At 34.1% G+C, this 25,631-nt stretch overlaps 1 protein-coding gene across 2 annotated transcripts in view; it reads right to left on the bottom strand.

Moving 5' to 3' along the window:
• ASXL3 (ASXL transcriptional regulator 3) overlaps window positions 1-25,631 on the bottom strand; it is a 173,432-nt gene that overhangs the window by 61,300 nt on the left and 86,501 nt on the right. Inside the window, exons 7-9 of one of the 2 annotated variants that reach the window (XM_074340180.2) lie at window positions 16,257-16,374; window positions 15,149-15,268; window positions 3,627-3,790 (exon numbers count right to left, since the gene is read on the bottom strand). In XM_074340180.2, the coding sequence (XP_074196281.2) occupies window positions 3,627-3,790; window positions 15,149-15,268; window positions 16,257-16,374 (402 nt within the window). Of the gene's footprint in view, window positions 1-3,626; window positions 3,791-15,148; window positions 15,269-16,256; window positions 16,375-25,631 lie in introns of those variants that run through there. The other variant, XM_074340179.2, reaches the window with a different exon arrangement.

Below are 25,631 nucleotides of genomic sequence, written 5' to 3'. Positions count from 1 at the left end.
GCTGGGGATTTCAAATTCTGTAAAAATATGTGAAGATCGTTTTCATACAAATGAAATTCTTAGGTATTTCACATAATTATAGTAACTTCCACTGGCTCAAATAAGTCTGTGTATGAGATTCATATTTCTACTGATTCTGGTCGAGAAAATAGTGGTTTTCATCCTCATATTTACAAGCAAGACTGAAACACCCACAGTTTTGGTAGCTTGTTACATCAAGCTAACTTTCTGCTAGGAGGGAAACAAAGAGATATAAATAGCTCTAAATTTCTTGGTATCAAATGTGGATAGGCCCACAGACCCTTTCTGTACTCCCAAGTTACCCTAGATAAAATCTCCAGTTGCCTTCTAGACCTTTTACAACCCCATCTCATGGGCAATCTGTCATTTATTCCTACTAATCCGGGTTGAAAATATGCCTGGAATTCAGTTCTTTCTTTTCATTTCCAAGGCCAATGCCCAAGGTCAGACCCTTATCTCAAATCTCAACTAGTACAATTGCCTCTTAACCAGTTTCACTATGTCTTATCTTTCTGTTTGTCCAATCCATCATTTACAGGGCTACTGGCTCCTAAGAGAAAATAAAGACTGTATTTTATTTATCCCTTGGACCTTGTTCCCTTCCTTCTGTCCAGGCCCTAAAATAATTGTATAAATTATTCTATGCATGCCATTTTTTATCTGAAAAATCTGTGATGTTACCCATTGGTTTCAGAAAAAGTTCAAAGAGCTTACTCTGCAACTCGGTCATTAGGTTGTCAATCATACTATCCTTTGGCACAATATCCCACCACTTTTCCCCTGGTCCAGTCATACTGAACTACTGAATATTCTGGAAACACAAGCAGCAAGTATTTGTAAGACATGTTCTCCCTCTACAAAATTCACTTTCCCTTGGCTCTACTTACAAAACATCTGTTAGTTCTTCAAGGGTCAACTTTTAAGTAACCCTTCTACCAGGAAATCTTCTCCAATACTATTCTCAGACTAAAGTCCTTCATCTTCTGTACCCTCAGTGGAGTTTCTTTATTCTTCCATTTTGACATTTGTATTACTTTGCCTCATTTTATACTAAATTTGGTGTAGGTCTATCCAGTTATTAGACTTCTTTCCTAGTAATGAGGGAAGAGTATATTTTACAGTATTTCAGAATGAGGTTGTCTGTCTCCTCTTTTATTCCTCCAGAAGATTCTTGAATCCTCTATATTTAGCAAAATGTACATAGCACATAATACATGCTCAGTAGATATTTCTTGAATAAATAATTTCTCAATGAACTAAATGTTATTTGAAGACAGGTATTGTACCTTATTCATTTATATTTCTCACAGTGACTAGAAAATACTGAGTAAGAAACTGCTATAGGTTGAATAAAATATTGGCTTAGACTGACCTCTTGGGTTACTGAAATATTTGGCTAAACCTAGGACAATTTGTCATTTCTTCATTTAAAAAAGGTTTACTGAGTATCTTATTTATGCCAAATCTTATTCCAGGAGCTGGGAACAGAATTGTAAATAAGGTCAACCACATATATGTTGAAGTGGAGGACAGTTGTGTAGCCAATAAATCAGTAGCCCCCACCACAAAAAAATAAATAAATGAATAAAGTTTTTCCTTAATTCTTGAACTCGATTCTCAGTCATACAAGCTTGAAACCCAAGAGTCATCTGTGGTTTCTCCCTATATCTTACTTCAACCGTCATTTGACAAAATGTAAACTGCTACCACTGGATAATGGTGATGGCGATGATGATGATGACGATGATGATGATGATGATGATGATGATGGCGGCAGCGTTATTCTCCTACTCTAAAATTTCAATGCTGTTGTACAAATTCAAGCCCTCATTTTGCTTTTGGAACAACAAAAATTGCTTTCTAACAACTCTTTCCATTTTCATGCTTCCCATCTCTAACATTCCTTTTTAGTACTGTCAGAATAATTTTCTTAAAAAGCAATGATATTATATATTACAGCTCTGCTCACAAGCCCTCAATGGTTTTGCACTGTAAACACAGTACAGAGAGAACATTGTTTAGATTCTTTAGTCTCATACTCAAGAATCTTCCAAAACTAACTTCCAATTTGTCTTTCCAGTTCATTCACACTGTTCTTCCCACAACCCAGACTCCCATAAGATTAACTCTTGATTTTGAATCTTTGAACCTTTTACTTGGTACATTTCCATTTATTTTTTTGAAATTCTGCCTATATCTCGAGGCCCAATTCAGGGATCTTAATTCATCTCTGATTTTTACCTTCTGTATATGAAAACTCAATATGCTTTGTGCTTTTACTCCTTAAGCTTACCTATTTCTACCTCATTTTTGATTATTTATAAATATCACTTATGTATCTAACTAGAGTGTATTTAATCATAGATTCAATAAACACTTAATAGGCACTTACTGTTTTTCCATTATTCCAAAGCACCTAAAACATATCTTACACATTTGGTTTTTGGTACAATACAGGCAAACTCCCAAATTAGAAAAAAAAATAATTTATGGGCTTGTATAAAGATTAAGTGATATAATACATGTAAATTTATAGCATTTCTTCAATAAATGACAGCTATTACTATGATTTAAAAAGGTACCTAAAATTAAAATACCATTTTTCTAAATATGAGCAATAATCTCTACCAAAGAGATACATAAGAATGGTAGAAAACTATATAGCTCATCAAATTTTAAGTTGTATGAAAGAAGATGTGTAAGTTAGTAGAAAACAGAATCAAATAAAAGCTAAAAAAATGTTCAAATTAATATAGAAATAATTGAATCAATCTTGCTCACTTCAATTTATGGATGTACCTATCATTTTGAGATACAAATTCATAAACATACACACATTACGTCTATCAACTGGAAGTTATATACAGTGTCAACATTTATTGAAATAAGAATCACAAGGAAATTATTTCACATTTAATAATTTTTGTGAAATGTAATAAAAGTTTATGTGATGAAAAAAATTGTTTTCCTTTCTTTTCTAAAGAAATAGCTTTAGAATATGATTGGTGCCTGCTATTATGGGTCTGTATTTCTATTTCCTTATTTTAGAGTCATTTCAAAAATATAAAAATATATTTAAAGCATTTCCAGTTATACTAAAAAAAGATAAAAGGTGATCATTTATAGGCAATCATATTTATGATGACAGACTCTCAGAAGGCAACTGCAAACATAAATTTTAAATGCTTTTTGGAAAGAGTTGAGAATAAAAACATTTACATAATTTCTTAGAAACCCTGGCTTTTTATTGCTGCACTTCAATATTCCCTCTGGGCAAAGGAGCAGCTACTTTAAACATTTATTTGATAATGGAATGTTTGATTTCTTTGTTTTCCCTTCCTAATGTGGGTAGGTCTGTTGTTTTCTCTCTACAGCAATGGACTATATTTTAAAATTTGAATTGGCTAGCTACTGATAATAAAAAATGGTTTTGTTTTGACAGATTAAATAAATACACCAATGCTAGCACTAAGCATATAAATTACATAAATGTACTATATTATTACAAAATGGTCCATCCACTTATCAGTCATCTTCGATAACAGACCTGCCACTTCAAATAATATAACTGGTGACTAATATCAAATGTCTAAACTTCTACTTACCTGCCTATCCACTTCTGGTAGCAAAAGCAGGAGGTATTGTTGAAAATGCTGAGGTAAGGAAGCAAACGTATGTTTGTTTATTAATGCCCTTAAGTTAGTGTTGACAAGAATAGATCCTGGGGTTTCTATGTCAATGTCCTCAGCTTTGGTCCATTTCAAGTGCCCTGTGATAAAGAAGCAAGAGGCATGAATTTACTACAGATTGGGAAAATCATGTATGCGTACACACTCATATGTATATTGAACATACACAAGTATACATGCATATATATATAGATGTAGATATAGATATAGATATGCGTATATATATTCATAAATGTTTAATTCTATCCCTTATAAAAAGGATGTTTCAGAAGGAAATCCCCAAAGCTTCTTTTTCTGTCTTGCCTCAGTTGTCTTTCATTTTCATAATACATACTTCACTCAATACTATCTATATTTTTAACTCAAAGTAGCATCAGGTCTAGATAAAGAGGTATTTTTAATTATGATCTTCCGATTAACCAGGATTTTAAAAAACTTTATAGAGCATAATGGGTAACAATTACAATTTTTGTAGATTCTACAAGACCTAGGATCATTAATAACAGTGCTGTTAATTTTAATAGAGATAATGGTAGCACTGATAGCTGTGAGCTCCCTGTGTCTGGTAAAACACTAAGTGCTAGATTAGTTCAGAAGATTCTTATCCAAGTTATTTAGGGAGTAATAACTTAAAAAGCAATCTTTTACAAAAATATTACCTGCAAGGTCTGAAATACCAGTATGTTTTGAAGGATAATTGTACAACTCAAGACACCCTGACCTCAAAAAGAAGGCTGTATGCACAGTTCACAACTTGAAATTATGAAACACAAGAAAATAATCTACCATGAGGGACAGTCAGCTGAAACATCAAATGGAAGAATTACCACTCTTAGTTACTTGAGGTAAGAGAACCTCTTGAATGTGATTGTAACAGAATATGTTTTAAATCAAGGGCCTAAGAGCTATTTCCACACTAATGACTGTTTTGGTAAATACAGTTCTATTGGAACACAGTCATGTCCAATTGTTTAGATATTGCCTAGGTCTGCTTTTGCACTACAATGCAGAGTTGAATAGTTGTAACAGAAATCGCATGATCTGCACAGCTTACAGTATTTACTCTCTGGGCCCTCACAGAAAAATTATTAGTTCTTGTTTTAAATAATTAGAGACAAAAGAAGGAACAAAAACCATTATAAAAAACAGGACACTCTGATCAAGACATAGGCAAATCTGAAATGAACCAGATAGAACTTCTAAAAAAAAAAAAAGTGTTGGAGATGTTGTAGAGAAAAAGGAACTCTCATACACTGCTGGTGGGAATGTAAATTGGTGCAGTCACTATGGAAAACAGTATGGAGATTCCTCAAAAAATTAGGAACAGAATTACCATATAACCTAGCAATTCCTTTTCTGGGTATTTATCCCCAAAATCTGAAAACATTTATCCGTAAAAATATATATACCCCTACGTTCACTGCAGCATAATTTACGGTGGCCAAGACATGGAAACAACCAAAGTGTCCTTCGATGCATGATTGGATAAACAAGATGGGGTACATATATACAATGCAATATTACCCGGCCATTAGAAAAGATGAAATACTGCCATTTGCAACAACTTGGATCTTGAGATTATTATGCTAAGCAAAATAAATCAGACAAAAAAAGTCGAGAACCATAGAATTTCACTCATATGTGGGACATAAAACTGAAAGCAAAAAATGAACAAGACAAACAAAGAAACAAAAACTCATAGATACAGACAACAGTTTAGCGGTTACCAGAGGGTAAGGGGGGGTTAGGAGAGGGTAAGGAGGTCAAATGTACGGTTACAGAAGGAGACTTGACTTTGGGTGGTGAACACACAATGCGACATAGATGATGTATTATAGAATTGTACACTTGAATCCTACATAATTTTATTAACCAATGCCACCCCAATAAATTTAATAAAAGAAACAAAAAAATTAACAAAAAATTAAACAATATTCAATTGAAACAGCAGAGGAAAGAATTATTAAATAATTAAAATATAGAGTTGATGAAAATATCTAGAATGCAGCATAAAAATGATGCGTCAAAAAATAGGAGAGAGAAGAAATACAGGGAATGAAATAGCAGTAAGCATGCACATCTATCGTACTTGCCGAATGAAAAACCACAGATGCTAGACGCAATATTTAAAAAGCTAATGGCTGGCTGGCCCGGTGGCTCAGGCTGTTGGAGCTCCATGCTCCTAACTCCAAAGGCTGCCATTTCGATTCCCACATGGGCCAGTGGGCTCTCAACCACAAGGCTGCCAGTTCAACTCCTCGAATCCCGCAAGGGATGGTGGGCTCAGCCCTCTGCAACTAAGATTGAACACGGCACCTTGAGGTGAGCTGCTGTTGAGCTCCCAAATGGCTCATTTGGTTGCAGCGCATCCTGTCAACCACAAGGTTGCCGGTTCGACTCCCGCAAAGGATGGTGGGCTGCGCCCCTTGCAACTAGCAACAGTAACTAAGCTGTACCTTCCACAACTAAGACTGAAAGGACAACAACTTGAACGGCACCCTGCACAGCTAAGATTGAAAGGATAACAACTTGACTTGGAAAAAAGGCCTGGAAGTACACACTGTTCCCCAATAAAGTTCTGTTCCCCTTCCCCAATAAAATCTTAAAAAAAAACAACAAAAAAAACTAATGGCTGAAATTTTTAGAATTGAAAAAATGACAAGAGTCCCCAGGTTAATATACCAAATCTCAAGAAGCATAAATTCCCATTTGCTGTGTTGAAATCACAAAACATCAAAAAGAAAAAGAAAATTTAGAACAATTTTGAACAAAAATAGGTTACCTTCGAAGGGATGATAATAAGACACAGAAACCTTATCATCAATAAGTAACAGATGACAGTGAAATATCTTCAAAGGGCCAAGAGAAAATAAGTGTCAATTTAGAATTTCATTAATAACAAAGTCTATCAAAATGGCAATGATAGAAGAACATTTCAGCATCTAAAATGAAAACTCTATCCCTTAGAGAATCCTGCTGAAATAACAACAAATAGATGTTCTTAACAAATAAAGAAACTAAAACAAAGAAACAATGAGTGGGTAGCAGAGGCAAAGTAAACTGAAAGACTAATAGACACAACTAACTCCAAATAGACATTAACGGTGAAAATTAATAATTAATGATAATTAAAACAAAGTGGAAATAAAATAGTAGACAATAACTGCATGCAAGAAGAGAAGGTGTAATTGAAATGAGAACTCTGTAGAACCTGGGCATTGTTTGGTAACAAGAGAGATACAGACTAGTGCTTTACTTTGTTAAAAGTAAAGTAGCCATTGAAAGAAATGAAAAAGACTCATAACTTTCAAATAAATGCATGGAAGGAAAACTCAATCCATCAAATGGAAGGCAGAAAAGAAATTTAAATCAAGTCCAATACAATCAAAATAAATATAAATGGATTTCCATACTAGATTTAAAAAGTAATACAATCCAATTATATGCTGCTTACAAGAGATATACTTAAACATCACATGGAATGGATAAAAATGAGATAAACTAAGAAACACTAGGCAGACATTCAAAACAATAAAAAAAGTAATACTACAATATTAACATCAGACAAGATAAACAAAGTTAAAAAAACATATTGGGCATGAAAAAGATAATTTCTTAAGTGTAAAAAGAAAAATTCATTGGGAAAATATAATGACTTTAAGCCTGCATCCATTTAAAAACCATAGCATTCAAAATCCAAAATTGAGAGAATTAAAAAAGATACATTGGTATTGCACAATGCTAGTGGAAAGTCTTAAACATATTTTATCAGAAATTGAGATATCAGACAAAAAACTTGTTTTAAGAATATAGAGGACTTTAACAACTCAATTCTGAACCAATGAATTTGACATAAGGCACTGCACTAAGCCCTTAAGAGAAAGTAATTTTTTTTTTGGTCGGTACTCAAGGAACAGTAAGAAAACAAAAACAAAACAAAACAAAAACCTGACCAGTGAGTCTCAACAAATACTAAAGAATAACATAAAACTTTGTCTTTCTGTCCACAGAGAAATAAAATTAGGTATCAATAACACAAACACAGCAACTCTCCAATCCTCTTATATCCATTACACATTTGAACTTTCCAAAGCACACTTCTAAGTATTTCATAAGTTAAAGAAAAAATCTGCAATAAAAGTAACAAAATCTTTCATTCTAAATAATGTCAAAATTTGTAAAATACAACTCAATTGGTTTTAAGGTAAATTGTACAGAGTGGAAAAAATATTGAAAATTCAAGTGTTAAATGTACAAATCAAGAAGTTAATAAATGAACATGATAATACAAACTTAAGAAAGAAGGCAGGAACGATTGTAAGAATAAGACTAGACATTCAGGACATACAAAACAAGGACAATGAAGATCATCAAAAACAAAAAAAAGTTTTTCTTTTATTAGACTAATAAAATAGGCATACCTCTAGTGAGAGGTGACATGAATGAACATGAATAGGAATGAAAGGTAGGGACATAATTTGAGATATCGTATAAATTTACAAAGCAGATATATTATCATTAAAATGAGATTTTTTATTTATTTAATTTATTGGGGTGACACTGGTTAGTAAAATTATAGAGGTTTCAAGTGTACATTTCTATAATACATCATCTATATATTGCATTGTGTGTGTTCACCACCCAGAGTCAGTTCTCCTTCCATCACCATATATTTGATAAAATTAGATTTTAAAAAGCATAATATAATATTATGACTTCAGCCAATATCTTTGAAGACAGATAAACTATAAGTTTATACATTTTCAAATTTAATTTAAAAATAGAAAACCTGAATAAATTTGTAAAAACTTAAAAAAAAATGGATAAAGAGACAAGCCTCCACCCCGTATGCACAGAGTACTTATCATAAATAGCTCTAAAGATGAATTTTACCAATACATCAAGAACTCTCACACCATTTCATTTTATACACATTTCAGTGAGGAGGTAACAAAAGAAAGTTCTTTAATTCACTTTATGAAGTTAATATAACCTTTATTCCAAAATAAGGATAAACAAAAATAGAATGAGAGAGAAAATTTATTAGCCAATCTCACTTACGCAGAAAAGCACAAAAGTTGTATCTATTTAGATACAAAAGTTGTATCTAATCTGACAAACTCCTAATATTTGTTGAGTCAAGGTAATGGATATATAAAGGTCTGCTTTATTAACATCTATATTTTTCTATATGTTACAAGTATTTCACAATAAAAAAAAAAAATTTGACCACAGGCAGAGAAGAATTAGGAAGAAGTCTCCTTTTCTCATCAGAGGCAAAGGTAAAACCTAGAGGCAGAAATGTTGAAAAATATAGGAAAGGAATTTGCTTAATTCATTTTTATGGCCTAAATATTCTCAATATGAAGGAATTAAGGTCTTTTACCAAGAGTGATTCTGATTGGGAGGGGTGTTGGCAAAATGAAAAAAGAAAAGAAAAACTTGTGAAATATATGTTATGAGCAATGTGAAAAGTATATGCTGTTAGTTACTATTTAGTATGGTTCAAAATCTTTACTAAGACTATCATAGAAAAAAAAGAAAAGATTCACAGAGTTATATAGTCTTTTATGACAACCAAATGAAGATCTATTTCAAAAATGTCCATCTAAGAAAATGTATGTTTTATAATTTTGGAACAAAAATGGAGCAGATGAATATATTGCTAAATTTGTTGCCACACAGAATGTTTAATTCCTTTTTAATTATCCTTATGCACTTACTCTTAATTGGCTTAAGAACAATCCAATTATATCTGATTGTATTATCTTGTTAAAGCTGGAACCTCATCTCCCTACAGTATTCACAAGAAGAAAAAGATGTAGTAATTTTAGTGTCTAATTCCTGAACACCGGAGTGTAAAGTAGTTGAAGTTGAAAGAAGGAGGGAAGAGAAGCAACAATTGCCAAATTGCCACAGGGTCTATGCTATATAAATATAGCACAGTGCTATATTTATATAGCACAGGGTCTATGCTATATAAAAAGACACTAGGTTGACCCCTGATAAAAATCATGGCAATGTGTCCAATTAGGGTCATGGAAATTCTCTATTATTTTGACCAAAGGGGATTGGAAGCTCATCAATTTGTGGAAAGGTTGCAGCCTCTGGAGCTCTTGTTGATCAGTAGGTAGTCTGCTTGCTGAAAGACTCATATTTCCCAGAAGGGGACCCACACAGGATTTATGCATAAAATGCACAAACACAGAGACATAGTAGGTATGCAGAGGGAAGGAGAACATGCCAGAGGCTGACCAGGGCCTTTTGTTACAGGAGGAATGGCCCAAAGAAATACAGAAAGAGTACAAAATGAAAGAGTTCTTCCTTGTCTTAAAGAAATTAGAGAGGGATGATTCTGAAAGAACTGAGACAAAAACAGGCTTTCAAAGAGTAAAGTCTAAGGGAAAAAAATTTTATCAGAGGACAAAATCTAGTCATCTACAACATGAATCCATATAGACTTCACAAATGAAGAAACTGTGTAAATAATCTATTATAGTACTTGAGTTAATGAATTATGGAGATTCTGATTACAAAATAGAATTATATAAATGTTAACAACTTTGATCTTTAAAAAATAATATAAATAACAAAAACATGGAGGTAGCAGGGACCGTAAGTGTAATTATTTCCCCATCCTTTGTAATATATTGTCCAAAGTCAAATGAGTAGTTAAAAAGTTAAAATGATAATCACACATATTTCATATTTCATATTTTTAACATCTTTGGAGAATACTTTTAGATATGAATATATCTTGTAACAATGTTTAGTTAGCAATTTTCTGTTGTTTTTTAAATTCTGTTCTTTTTTATTATTCAGCCTAAACAATCAAATTTAATACTTTTAATTAAAATTGTGTAATACAGTTTTTCTAAGATGATCTCTGGCTATACATACACAGGAAGAGATGTCAAATAACGTTTATAAAATATTAGAAGAAATTATTTTGCATGACAGATTTAGGGTTATTCAAATTTTATTTTCATTTTTCTGCATTAATTTATTTTAAAAGTATATAACATTTTACAAAACTAGTAAAGTTATAATTCTTCAGTAAAAAAAGCTGAAATCAAATATAAAATTTACTGGAATGAATCCCAGAAGTTGGGCTCAGCAAGGACATTTATTACAAAACCCTCAGAGACATTCATTAGAATCTCAGATTTGTTTAGCAGGCACTTTTGAAACTCCTACTATGTGATATGGTAGGAAGAAGTATAATTAAACACTGGTTTAGATAAATGGTCCTAATTTAAGGAGCTTTTATTTTAGTTAGGGGAAAATGTGAGAAACTAACACTAAACTAGTGGTAAGAGACAATATCATTAAACACTTTTAAAAAAATGTTCACAATCCATCCTCTAAATGCCCTGAAGACTGTGAGATGATAATGTACCAGGGTTAGCTCAGAAAATGCCATAGGGGAGGTTTTAAAACTCTTTTGCTAAGATAAGGAGACAGGATGTTAAAACAACTGATTAGGCAAGAAAAACATATACTTCAAACCCCATTTTCACCTACCTTTCATCTCACTGGATGTGGTTTTTACTGCCTGATTATTTGGTAGTCTAATATTTACTGTTTTAATAATTTTCAAGATATAAGATATAAAGGAGCTTTGTAGATATTGTATTTGATTTTATGCATATAAAAATAATGTTTTCTACCATGCATGATTAAGAATGGTAGAGGATTAACAAGGTTTTGTTTGTTTTTTTACCAAAAGATCATTAAAGAAATATTCTATAGATCCACTACGTTTTTCAACTGCAATCACTTGCCCCATGTTACCGTGCCTATTCAGTCAGATGGCTACTCAGAGAAATATTTTCATATATACAGCCCTGGGTAAGAACGAACAAAACAAAATAAAACACCTATGTCAAAAGTAATGGGTTCCTATGCTGAGTGATATATTGCTTATAAAAATTTCAGGATCATGATCAGAACTTGAATGACTGAGGCATGTTGAAGCTTTCTCTCTCTCTTATATATGTATATACATATACTCGTAGTATGCTCCTAGTCCTCTCCAAGGAAGATGGTATATGGAGGGATCGGAGGAGGTCTGTGGTGCACCCTTTACTGTAGGGTCCTCAGGGAAACACAGTGGTGTCTATTGTGTGCTGGGCTACACACGAGATTCCAAGACCCAGGTGAAACCTACATCTTGAATAGGATGAATATCCTGCAATATGACAAATTAAGTAATTGCCAGAGACCGAAAGGAAGCACTTAGGGGACAATTAAAAGTATTTCATATCCTGCTAGAGAAATCGCATAATGAAGATAAAAATTTAGATTTACATTCTAAACTCGGATTTTGACTAGATTTCAGAATTACCAATTTAAGTTAGAAAAGACTTTATAGCATTTCTTTTAATTCAGAATGGTTTCAACAGGTTAGGACTTACATACAGTTACCTCTACCTAGAGTGGGCAAAGAAGGTCAAAACCCCATTTCTGAAATTGTACGAATTAGATGTCTAACTCTGGCAGGAAAAACAGATAACAGAGAAGCAGATCTCCCTGTCTAGTTGGCTAAGGTCTGTTGGGTGGGTTCATCTTTCTTTGCATTAGTTCTGCGGCTATAAATTGGTTCACAATGAATGACCTTTCCCAAGAGCACAGGATCATTTTTATTCAAGGAGCTGTTTACTATGCTGAAACTTACAGGATGCCTCATCCATCCAAACTTAGTAGCCCATTCAGTTACTTATAAATAATTCATTCAAAATGTATTCAGAACCTACTAAATAAGAGGGATATAATGGGTGTGATGAGAACCTCAAAGATGGATAAGAAGTTCACTATTTCCAAGGAATTAACAACTTAATGGCAAAGAAGGGAGTGCAAAATGTACATAAATGTGCCTTACAGAGTAAATAAATGCCACACTGACTCTAAAATGCTTCAGAGCATGTAGAATCTTTTACCGTGTAACATTCCTAAGGTCATAGAACATCAAAAATATGAATTTCCAAAAGAGACATGGGTTACTGTCTGGATGGTTACATTTAAGTCTCTTTCATTTTACATTTTTTGACTTTTCATTTTACAGTAATAGGCATATACTGGAGGCTTAATAAGTACTACTGACTTCATTTCCACAAAATAAGCCATTCCACCCAGCTGCTTGCTAGGTTAGTCAGTTACTCACAATTCCGTACGAGTATCACCTTTAGTTTACTTTTGACAAATTTTTTTACCTTAATTGCCTTTATTTAAATCCCACCTTTTGCCTCAGTCTGTTTAATTTTAATGAATCAGTCAGGAAATCTTATAGTTGATCACTCTCCGTCTATGTGTAACTAGTGTTACCTGCATTTAAAGACCTATGGAAGACTCCTGATGTCATAGAGAGCCACAGTGCTTCTCAGTGGTGCCTAGAGGTCTACAATATGGCTAGATGATTTGACAGTCAGACCATATTCAAGATTAATGGTTTAGACTTTGGAGTTAGCAATGCCTTAGCTTGTTATCTTAGCTGTTTCCTTTATGTATAAATCTCCTTAATCTTCTGGACCTCAGTTTCATCAGCTTAAAAATGGAAATAATTCTCCTGTACATAATTGAATCAAGGACTAACAGAGATGACTTTTGTCGAAATACCTAGACCATTGCATTAAATATGATTTTACTTTTCCATTCCTTCATTAAGGAAGCTTCATGATTTTTACTACTTTGTAGTCTTAAAGCAAGTCAGTGAAAAAGAACAAAATGATCCCTTTATCACCTTTTTAATTTGTGAACAAGTCAGCTAAAATACTGTGACAATACAATTTTTAACATGTAAGGTGTTTACTGGTGTGCAAGACTTCTAGGTAAAAATTCGATTACAAGAGATCCTGACTGAAGACCTGAGCACCTGAGAGGATCTGATTACCTAGTCCACACTCTTGTTGACGTTCAGTCCTGAAGTGAGCTAAGTAATTAAATAGGGTGGGCCCTGTGCCTTGAATTTTCTTAAATTCATGATATGACACTGACTGTACAGAGGTTGGTAGCAGACCATTTTGAACTGAAGGTCTCTGACTTTTAATTTAGTTAGGGTATCATAACAGGGCTTTTTTTTTTTTTTTTAAAGGACATTCTTTACATAGCATTCTCTCATTACAGTTTTGTATTTCAGTACTTACAGTTTTGTAAGTACATTACTCATATCAAAGTATTTACTTTACAAAACCCAAAAGGCTGGAAGAAAAATAACACACCAGTATATGTGTAAGTGTGGTTATACACAAACACACATTCATACATTTTTGGGCTACACAAAAACTATAAAATTATTTAGCTTTGGAAATAATGCAAACAAAGTAATCATGCTACATTTAAAGAATTTAGAACAAAAATAAATCTGCTTCCCCAAAGAGATCTTATCTAAGGATATATAAATCCAATTCAAAGGCTTTTTATTCAAAGTATGTTCCTAGGATTTAGCATAATTCCTGGTATACAGTAAGCAATCAATAAACCTTTACTAAAAAATCAAAATAAATGGGTCAAAATCTTGCTTGAACTTTACAAACAGACAAATTCTGCAAATAAGAACTGCCCTAAGTTGCCAAGAAAATCAGTGGCAGAACCAGTAATAAAGTTCAGGCCAATAAACTGGTAGTTTCTATCAACCATTTTACAAAATGTTACAATGATCCAGGTCATTATCATTACCCTTACTCAGAGGTGAAATAACTAAGAGAAATGAAGCCATTAGGTCCGGACATCCAACAAGCAGATTCAGTAGAGAATTGCAATGTTCAGCCTAGGATACGTTTATTTTCATCTTTTTAATTCTCATATTCCTTTTTTCCTGATTGCTGCTGTTGGGTTCCTTACGAAAAGTTATCAGGAAGGAAATATTCACAAGAAAACTCATTGCTGACTTGCAAGACCCCTGGACTGTGTCTCCCACACTTCTCAGCAATTTTACACTATTTTTCAGACAAGCACTACTGAGTATTTCAAGCAGCACAGATGAAAAGCAAGGTACAACAGTTTTACTGCAGCAGACCCCAGTGACAATGTACTCTCCAGTTCAATGAACTCTTTATAAAAGTTGTATTTTTTTTCTCCCAATACAGCATATTCCAATAAAATGAAATCCAGTTGCAGGAACAAAACATTGTATAGTAGTTAGAATCATGACTAAGCAGATAATTACTGAAATACATATATCATTTTAAATCTCTTATCTTTAGCCCCTGCATCATCTAGTGTCATTCACAAATTTAGCAATATTTAATATTTAATAATCTTAATGCTTAAGATCATTCTGTTATAACTACATTTCCTTATTTAGCACCCTTTTTGGTTTAGAGAAATTGGAAATATATTTTTTTTATTTAACCATTAAAAATTTTGAGATTTTCTATAATTTCATTCAAAAAGATATAAATCTCTAAAATGTGAAATGTCACAATCTAGTGAACACTCACCTAAACCAGACTTTTTTAATCGTTTTAAGTGCTGATTTGTTTGTTTTCCAGTGGGAGATTTTTGTCCATGTTTCATTTCTTTATCTGAACTGTCTGCTTCACCATTTTTAGATTCAGATCCTAAAAAAGGAAATAGTTATTATGTCATCTTCCTCTTGCTGTCCTTGAAAAGAAAAATCCAAAATTGTTTAAAAAACTGTAGATATAATCTCATTTCTAAAAGTTAATTCACTACCTTTGGGCACAATCTGATTCCTCTACTGGATACAAAGAGAAACACCCAATAAATCAATCCATCAGAACAAAAAGCAAGAACAGATGGCCTAATAGTGGTGTCAAAAACACGTTCACTGATCTGATAGCTTTTAAAAGAAACACTCAGGTCTTTTGTAAAAATACACGAATAAGCTTTGACAATATTATATCATTTAGAGACAATGCAAGACAAAGAAAAAGAGAGGCTAAGCGAGAGAGAGAGAGAGAGAGCGAGCGAGCGAGAGAGAGAGAGAGAGAGAGAGAGAGAGATCATACCTTTATCAATAACTTTATGTTGAAGTAGGAACAGAAAATGCAAACATCAGTCTATAATAAATAGAATGGTACATAGCTGATAAAGTGACAGAAGGTAAATTAGAAAAGGTCAGGGCTGCACTGAGGTGAGAAGAATGTTGCCAGAACACAAAAACTAATAAAGGATTCCTGATTTTGCAGCGGAAGACTGCAAAACAAATTCACACTCACAGAAGAACTGCTTTTGATGGCATTACACATCAGCATGTGGTCCACCATTAAAGTTCAACATTCAAACAAAAGCCAATGCAACAAACAAAAAAATCCACCTAGCAGTACCACACATTTTCTTACACCTATTGACATTAGAAAATGAAGTCCATTGATGAGGAGTGAACTGGTGCCTTTTTTAAAGAGGGAAATATCCTTTTTTTTTTTTTTTTTTGAATCACTGAAAGAGTCAAAGGTATGAAAAAAATAAACAAAACCTCATGTAGAAATATTATTCAGTTGCAGAGAAAATGCATGACATCTCTCTCAGTGAGAAAGTTTCCTCCGGGAAGAAACTGGCCAAGCATACCATATTTTAGCTCTTTACCTGAAGGCGAATCCGACTGCTCATCAGACACCTTTAATGGTGTCAAAACAACACGAGGAACAGTCTTGTTTACCATCATTGAGACTCCATTTCTTCTTTTCTGCTGCTGCCTCAAAGCCTACAAAATATGATAATAAAATATAACATAAAAATATAGCCAAAATGATTTCTCATAATTGAATTAAATGATCCATTTGTCCATGATTAGATAGAACCTCTTACGAGACTTAAATTCCACAGAGTTACTAATTTGTCAGGATTCTTAATAGCCACCTTTATGTCATTTTTCCCTCAAAAGCATAAAATCAGGCTTTGGGAAGGGTATAAACCTGAGACCATTTTTGGTATAATTCTGAAAATAAAGCAGCACCTAAAGGTTTTTTTTTCTACCTTAGCAGTATGGCTTGAAAGCCCATGGAATTTGAAACCATGACTCCCAAGTAAAATAAATGTAAAATAAATGTTTCGAGACCAGGATAAAAATATATGTGTCTGCACTTCTCTTGCAGGTGCGTCCTCTCCAGTGCTCTGCTCAGTCAATCAAGTTAACACCGAGTGTCATCAGTATGTACAGCAGGTAAGGACTACAGTATTGATGCACTCACTCAGCCGTGGGGAGCGCTGCACAAAATCACTGAACATGGCAGGAATCATTTATTTCTGTGAAGGGAATCAGTCCTAATCTTGGAAACCTTGCAGCACTTGGCTTCTGTCTGCTTGACTTTGGGCATTAACCTTCAGAACACGAACATGACGGCGTTCTGGCAAATCCAGGGAAAAAAAAAAAAACCCTGATAGAATAAATCTCAACAAACAGGAGTGCTTTTTGTTTCACAAATGCATCAACCATGGTGATGATCATGTAAATAAAAGGCATTTGAAAGTTTTGAAATACAGCTTATCTAGCTGATCACTTTACACCGAAAATTACGTATAATAAAAAGATAAAAAGGATCTTAAGCACACAAACTGAAGAGACATTAAATTCACTATTAGAGGAATGCTAAAATTCCTCAAACAGTTAAAAGGCTGACCACAGACAGTCTTAAACCTTTTTATTCCTGGTTTCCATGTAATTTCTACCAATGTTACATAACACCTCAGTTACTTGATTAATGTTTTTTGACCAAGAGTTGTCACAATCTCCTGAAATACTGCATTGATTATATATCCCTTTGCTGTCAGAAATTATGCCATTTTATTTGCAAAAGGGTGTTAGTTAAATGTCCAAATTGTTGATCATAACATTTAGTAATCAAATAATTACAGAAATGAAAAATTAAATACCCAGTTAAAGGAAAGAAGGCATATTCAAGTAAGATTCAAAACCAGAAGTAAAAGTGAATGGCTTGGGAAATCTATTACAAATACTTGTGTTGCTAATGATAATATACACATAGGATGTCTTCCCTTCAATTCTTAGATTTATTGAGCTTTTATAAAGTACCAGGCACTAGATATGGTCAAGATGGCAGAGTAGGTAAACACTGTGCATATCTTCTCTCATGACCATATCAAAATTGCCCCACAGGACACCTACTACATAAGGCCACTCTATTAAGACCAGGAGACATAGCAGTCCTACCTAATACATAGAAACAAACACTGGGAGGCATCCAAAATGGGGAGACAAAGAAACATGTCCCAAACAAAAGAACAGAGCAAAGCTCAGAAAAAGAACTAAACAAAATGGAGACAAAGCAATCTATCAGCTGCAGAGTTCAAAACACTGGTAATAAGGATGCTCAATGATTTCAAGGAGAACTTCAAAAAAGAAATAGGAAACATAAAATTGGAGATAGAAAACAAAAAGCAGTCAGAAATGAAGAATATAATAACTGAAATGAAGACCACATTAGAGGGCAATCGACAGTAGATTCGATGAAGCAGAGGACCGAATCAGCGATTTAGAAGAAAGGTAGCAAAAAACACCCAAACAAAACAGCAAAAAGGAACCAAAAAAATAAGGATAGCTTAAGGGGCCTCCAGGACAACATCAAGTGTACCAACAGGTGCATGATGGGGGTACCAGAAGGAGAAGAGAGAGAGCAAGGAACTGAAAATCCATTTGAAGAAATAATGATGAAAATATCCCTAACCTGGCAAAGGAAATAGACATTCAAGCCCAGGAACCACAGAGAGTCCCAAACAATATGAAGCCTAGGGGGCCCACACCAAGATACAACATAATTAACATGCCTAAAGTTAAAGACAAAGAAAGAATCTTAAAAGCAGCAAGAGAAAAGCAGTTACATACAAGGAACCTCCCATAAAACTGTCAGGTGATTTCTCAACAGAAACTTAGCAGGCCAGAAGTGACTGGCAGAAATTATTCAAAGTGATGAAATACAAGGGCCTACAACCAAGATTACTCTACCCAGCAAAACTATCATTTAGAATCAAAGGACAGATAAAGAGCTTCACAGACAAGAAAAAGCTCAAAGAGTTCATCACCACCAAACCAGAATTATAAGGAATCTTAGAAGGATTTCTTCAAGATGGAAAAAAAAAACGGGGGGCAAATAAAAAATATGAATAATAAAATGGCAATAACTACATATCTATCAACAATTACTTTCAATGTAAATGGATTAAATGTTCCACTCAAAAGATAGTGTGAATTAATGAGTAAGAAAACAAGACCCTTACATATGCTATCTATGAGAGACTCATTTCAGATCAAAAGACACACACACTGAAAGTAAAGAAGTGGAAAAAGATATTTCATGAAAATGGAAACAAACAAACAAAAAGCTCGGGTAGTAATACTTATAGCAGCCAAAATAGAGTTTAAAACAAAGGCTATAATAAGAGACAAAAAAGGACCCAGTAATCCCACTTCTGGGTATTATCTGCAGAAATCCAAAACACTACTTCGAGGGGACATGTCCATCCATATGTTCATTGCAGCACTGTTTACAATGGACAAGATGTAGAGGCAGCCTGGGTGTCCGTCAAAGGATGAGTAGATAAAGAGTAGGTGGTACATATATACAATGGAGTATTACTCAGCCATGGAAAGGAATGGGTTCTTGTCATCTGCAGCGGCATGGATGGACCTGGAAGGTATTATGCTGAGTGAAGTATGTCAGACAGAGAAAGACAGATGTAATGTGATTTTGCTTATATGGGATTCTAAAGAACAAAATAAACAAACAAACAACAGAAACAAACTCACAGATATAGAGAACATTTTGATAATTGCCAGATGGGAGAGGGACCTAGGATGGGTGACAAGGGGGAAAGGATTAAAAAGTACAAACTGGTTCTAATAAAGTAGTCAGGGGGATCTAGGGTCTAGCATAAGGAATATATTCAATAATGTGTGATAACTATGTAGGTGTCAGATGGCTTCTACATTTATTGGGGTGATAAATGAAAGTGGAGTTGGGGTCACAGTGAAAAGGTGAAGGCATTAAGAAATACAAATTGGTAGTTACAAAATAATCATAGGGACATAAGGTAAAGCACAGGGAATATAGTCAATAATATGGTAATAACTATGTATAGTGCCAGGTGGGAACTAGACTAGTCAGGGGGATCATTTCTTACATTATATAAATGTCTAACCACTATGCCGTACACCTGAAACTAATATAAAATAATACCGAATGTCAACTGTAATTGAAAAATTAATAAAGGGAGGGAGGTCAAGAGGAATAACAGGTTCAAATTTCCAGGATATAAAACAAGTAAGTCATGGGGATGTAATACACAGCATGAGGAATATAATCAATAATATTGTGATAGTGTGGTATGGTGACAGATAGTTGCTGGACTTATCATGGTGATCACTTCTTTAGATATATAAATGTTGAATAACTATTGTGTATACCTGAAACTAATATAATAGTACATGTTAGCACTATTTTAGTAAAAATATTTTTTTTAATTTAAAAAATTCAATAGGACTGTGAAGAGAAAAAATAAAAAATAAATAAAGTACAGGCACTGAGGAGGGACAAGAGATGCAAAAATGAGAAACAGAAACTCATAGACACAGACAATGGTTTGGTGGTTGCCAGAGGGTAAGGGGGGTGGGGGGTGGGGGGTGGGAGATGAGGGTAAGGGGGATCGAATATATGGTGATGGAAGGAGAACTGACCCTGGGTGATGAACACACCATGGGATTTATAGATGATGTAATACAGAATTGTACACCTGAAATCTATGTAATTTTACTAACAATTGTCACCCCAATAAATTTAATAAAAAAAAAAAGCAAAAATGATTAAGATGTCATCCACTATCCTCCTCACCTTTAGCTTGCTGTCAATAATACATTTAATGGAAGTATGTGCGCTATAAAATAAGACATTTGCTCATTCTTTTAGCAAGGTGTGTAAATAATCACGTAAATTTCTCTATCTTTGCGTAAGAACACAAAGCACTTCACAGACATTAACTTAACAATTTAGTAATAAAATAGAAAGAGGCAATACAGTGCCTTAAACTACAATTAAGTCCATCTCTGCCTACTAGGTAAGACTTCACAAAACAACAAAACCTATACAAAGAGAGACAAGTTTTTAGGAAATCTGTATCATAGATCTCAAAACTATTTCCCTTGGCAATCTAAATAAGGCATTTAAAAATATTTATTTTATGTCACAGTGGTGAGGTGTCTTTTGGAAAATGTTGGTTAAAAAAAAAAGAGGTGAAATAAAAGGTCTAGAAGCTGGAATCATAAAGTCAAAGACGGCATGCCTTTTTATAGCATTTGTGGTAAATAATTAAAGTAATAAAAATTTCATCCCCAAAGTTTAGAGCTGAGAAGAGTCTACTATAGAAAAATCAGTAGTTGAATAAAAAAGAAACCATGATAGAAATAACATAATAACAAGAAATCCTATAGCTATTTTGAATTTTAAAGAGTCAAAGTTGAACCTAGGTAGGGACAAAGGAATGCTAATCAACATTGAGCCCGGTTCAATTTTTTCTTCCATGTATTTCATGTTCAGAAATTTGAATGTTTTCATATAATATTTTTAAAAATACTGAAATACAACCCTGTGCCTGCAGGCGACCAATACTAAATGCCCACCATAGAAGGAAAATGATTGTGTTAAGTGTATGAAAAATATATATACTTTTTTATTTTATTTCTGAAAAACAAGCATGAAATTTGACCCCAAATAGCTTTTCTAGGGACAAATAGGCAAAAATTGGAACGTCTGCTTACTATGACGCTAGTCACAGCAGTAAAGCAGCAGGCTATCAGGTAAAATCTGGGGAGCACTGGGGTGCAGCTATCAGAAGGGGCACCTTGATTGTACTTACTAGACCCACAGTCATTTTAGGTTCCTTGAAGACTCCAATCCACATTCTAGAAAGGATTTATTTGAATCTGGACAATTAGGACATCCTCCAAGCAGATGAGGATGTGGATGGATGGGGAAAAAACAATGCTGATTCAATTGAGGTGGTTGGGATAGTTTGGACTGGCTCCCAGCAAAAGAACTCTTGTATTTGTCATGTCCATGAGGCTGGTCGTATAGTGAATCCTGCCTTATATTATTATACATATTAATATGTTTCTTATATTCTTGGCCCCTTGTTGTAGGGCTCGCACCCTGCAAGTAAAGAAACTAGCTATTCATGTTTTTCTTGTTGTTGTTGTTATGTGACTATACTTCTTCAACCACCTGCACACTCACCTCTCACACATATATTGCTTGTCAACTCCTCCCAATTGCTTGAAAAACGTGCAAGGTTTTTAGGACCACATCGGCTGGGGTAAGACAATGACGGAGGGGGTGGCTGAAGTGAGTGGGAACACACAAACCCCCATGGAAGAGGAGGTAACAGCTCAAGAGAACAAACACAACTGGATTTTTAAGATTTTTAGATGAGTTTTCCTGTTTTTAAACAATGTGCCAGACAACACCGAGATGAATCTGAGCCAAATTCATCCTGAGGGCACCAATCTTTGAACTTACTAAACACCATTCTCAATGCTCCTCACCTCCTCAAATACATGCGTCTGACCACTGTCCAAAAGAAGTAGCAAAACCCGCCTCTTCTAATGTGCTGATTTGCAGAAGAATGGGGAGCTGTCTTATTGAGTATGTGATGCAATGATTAAGGTGAGGTAGCAGAGTCAGAGAAAGACTTAACCAGCCAGGTGATGCAGGGTAAATAATTTGGGAAATGTCCCTGTAAAACAGAGCTGGTAGTGTTGGTAAGAGGTTTTCAGTAGGAAATCCACAGTGCCATTTGTTATATACAGTGTTTCTCCGAAAATAAGACCTAGCAGTACAATCAGCTCTAATGCGTCTTTTGGAGCAAAAAATTATTGTAAGATCCAGTCTTATATTATGTTATATTATATTATACTGTATTATGTTATATTATATAAGACCCGGTCTTTTATTATAATAAAATAAGACCAGGTCTTATATTAATATTTTTGCTCCAAAAGTCACATTAGAGCTGATTGCCCGGCTAGGTCTTATTTTTGGGGAAACACAGTAGACTACTAGAAGATGGTCAATGACCATCTGGCCTTCTCTCAGTAAGTCCTTTGAAGCTGTGTATAGCACCTCTTTTCACTACAGGGTACACTTGCATCCCATCATTCTCCACTCTGAGCTTTAGCTAAAATTCCAAGAAAACAAAAAATTCCTACTTTATATTGTTACGGATATAATAGAAGTTAAATACAATTTAACTTGTAATGATCTAAGTTTGGTTATCCCACAACCTGGAAAATATAAATCCATGTGACAGATTAAGAAAATAGTATTAGAAAGGCCGCTGTAGTTTGGTCATGGAAGGTTTGTTCTGCACAAAGGTACCATGAAAGGGGACATATTTTTTGTTGTGATGACAACTTGGTGTGAGGGCAGCTTTCCCTATTCCACACCAAAGGTCTTAATTCATCCTGGTGGCCCTGCCGATTGATCTGTAACATAGTTTCATTTTGACATTAATCTTTCGTAACAAGTCTTACTATATTAGTCTAGATTTATTTCATGCGAATGACATCAAACAAGCACCTCTAAGTACTCAAGCCTTAGCCATACATTGGGAAGCTAAAAAACAGCTTATTGAGCAGCTTTAAATCCTGTAATTTCAAATCTAGAAAGATGTAATATCAAAACCTAAATAAACATGCAGATGGCAAGTATAAATGCAGTCTACTATGAAAGAATGAATGTACCTTCAAGTTGTCCACATGTATAATGTCCTCATGTCCAAACTATACAGAGCACATCGGACTTGCCAAGTGTAATACTTCCAGGTACCATCAGTATGAAAGAAATTTACAGGCTTAAACTTGGAAATAAACTTACTTTTTAAAGGAAACAAACATATCAGAGCTAAACCAGTCTGGGAAAACTAAAGATCACATCATACATGCATTGCAATTCTGGGTTGAAGGGAAAAGAAAGAAATCAAAAGATTCTGACTCAGCATACTTTTCTTTAGAGATGTATTGCATTATTCTCTTATAAAAAGAGACAAAAACCCTTTAGATAAACATTTTAGTTTTTAAACAGAAAGCTTGTCAGATAACTCTACAAATATGAAATGGTTCTCATTTCCACCCTAATGAAAAATAAAATAAAATCTGAAATCAGAGGCTTTTGTGTTATCTTGGAATTTGCAATAACCAAGTAATGCCTTCTTTATTTTAGTAGAGAAACACAATAACGTAACTTAAGAATGCACTGAATGCAATAAGCACTTCACTGAAAAATCTGAAAATATCACATGCTGTGAATGCTAAAATAATTACAAATACACACATATGAAACAGCTGGCTGTGTCAGGCTCCAACAACTTGCATTGTTGTTAGTGCACTAAATGCCAACACCCACGTTCAGAAACTGCTATCATGCAACATAACCTTTGGAATTTCACAGTATTGGCAAACATATAAAGCTAAAGCAAAGCACCAAGGATATATCTGCTTTGTAATATGAAGGGGGAAAAGGATATGCAACTTTATGAATAAATTCCATTATACCACCCTAAATAAATGAAGCAAAATAAACCAACAGAAAACAACATAGAAAGGTTCTGTTCTCCACCAGGTTACCTCCCATAACTGTCCTCATCCTTCTTTAACCTTTCATTTGAATCGGCTGTTTCTCAACAGCCAAAATTTAATCTTTCTTAATTATCCTTCTTTAAAAATCCAAAATCTGATCATTTCACACCTTTTAGGATCATTAAAACTAAAATAACAATGCAGAAAGAAGACAGGGAATAAGGTAATAATCAGCAATCGGCTGTTCTCCACAAGCTTCTAAATATGCTTATTCTGAATATCCTTATTCAGAAGAAAAAAAGACATCTACTGAAATAGCAATATATTATTTAAGCAATTATACCCAACACATGATGTAAACTAATGTTTTGATGATTAGAAAGTAGAAGGGACCCAGGTATTTAGGAACAATGAAAATAGTCAATAGCCAAGGGGCATTACAGCCTCCATACTGTCCAGCCTATAAATACACTGCAGTCAACAGTACTGCAAAGTAAAATAACCCACTCTCTACAGCAACATGCTTCAGATAGGAGTGGGGATGGGGGCGCAAGTGGGAAATATGTCTGGCTTATTTTGTATGGAGGTTTGTTTTAAATTATTTTTCACTATACTTAGGCTTATGAAGCTACTGGCTTTTTGTTGTTTTCAGGTACTTCTTTGTAAGAATCCCACTGGCCAAGGCATACTTGAAATACCAAAGCCCAACTGACACACAATATACTTCCAGGAAAATGATAAGAGCTAATAAATTTGAGTGTCTACCAATAATATATGCTGATACTGAATGTAATCAGTTTGTGTTTGGAAATAATATTCTTAATGACTACCCTGTTTTCCTTTCCTTATACTATACAAATATTCAAAAATGTAAATTTCTTTGGATAATGTAAAAAATCCATATGCTGAAAGGCAGTATTAGTTAAGAGGGCAGTATCTGAAACTATGCTTCTGGGTTCAAATGGCATCCCCATGATTTACTCCCTGGGCAATCTTGGGCAAGTTATCTAACTTCTCTGGGCCTTAGTTTTCTAATTTTAAAAACAGGGATACTAGTACATACTTTAAAGGATTTGTATGATTAAATGGCACAGTACCTCTAAAATGAATGGCATAATGTCTAGAATTCAGAAGAGTAAATGTCAGCTAATATAATTATTATTAGGGTCATTCAGCTGGCCCTAACGTTCAGGAAATTAAGATTTGTGCATGTAAAATACACACAAAACATATACTCACAAATACAGAACACATATATATGGGTATATATGGATATATACACTTAGAACGGATTCTACATGGCCATTCAACTATCCAAAGGGAAAGGAAGCTGCAGATTTGCTGAGGCTACAATTTAAAACGCCTCATGTTCAGTCAAT

This window comes from Rhinolophus sinicus, chromosome 4 (assembly GCF_057876585.1).
Source record: "Rhinolophus sinicus isolate RSI-liver-muscle chromosome 4, RSI-T2T, whole genome shotgun sequence".
In the NCBI taxonomy this organism is placed as follows: Eukaryota; Metazoa; Chordata; class Mammalia; order Chiroptera; family Rhinolophidae; genus Rhinolophus; species Rhinolophus sinicus.
Note: the sequence above shows the minus strand (reverse complement) of the source record. Positions and strands in the feature narration are given on the sequence as shown.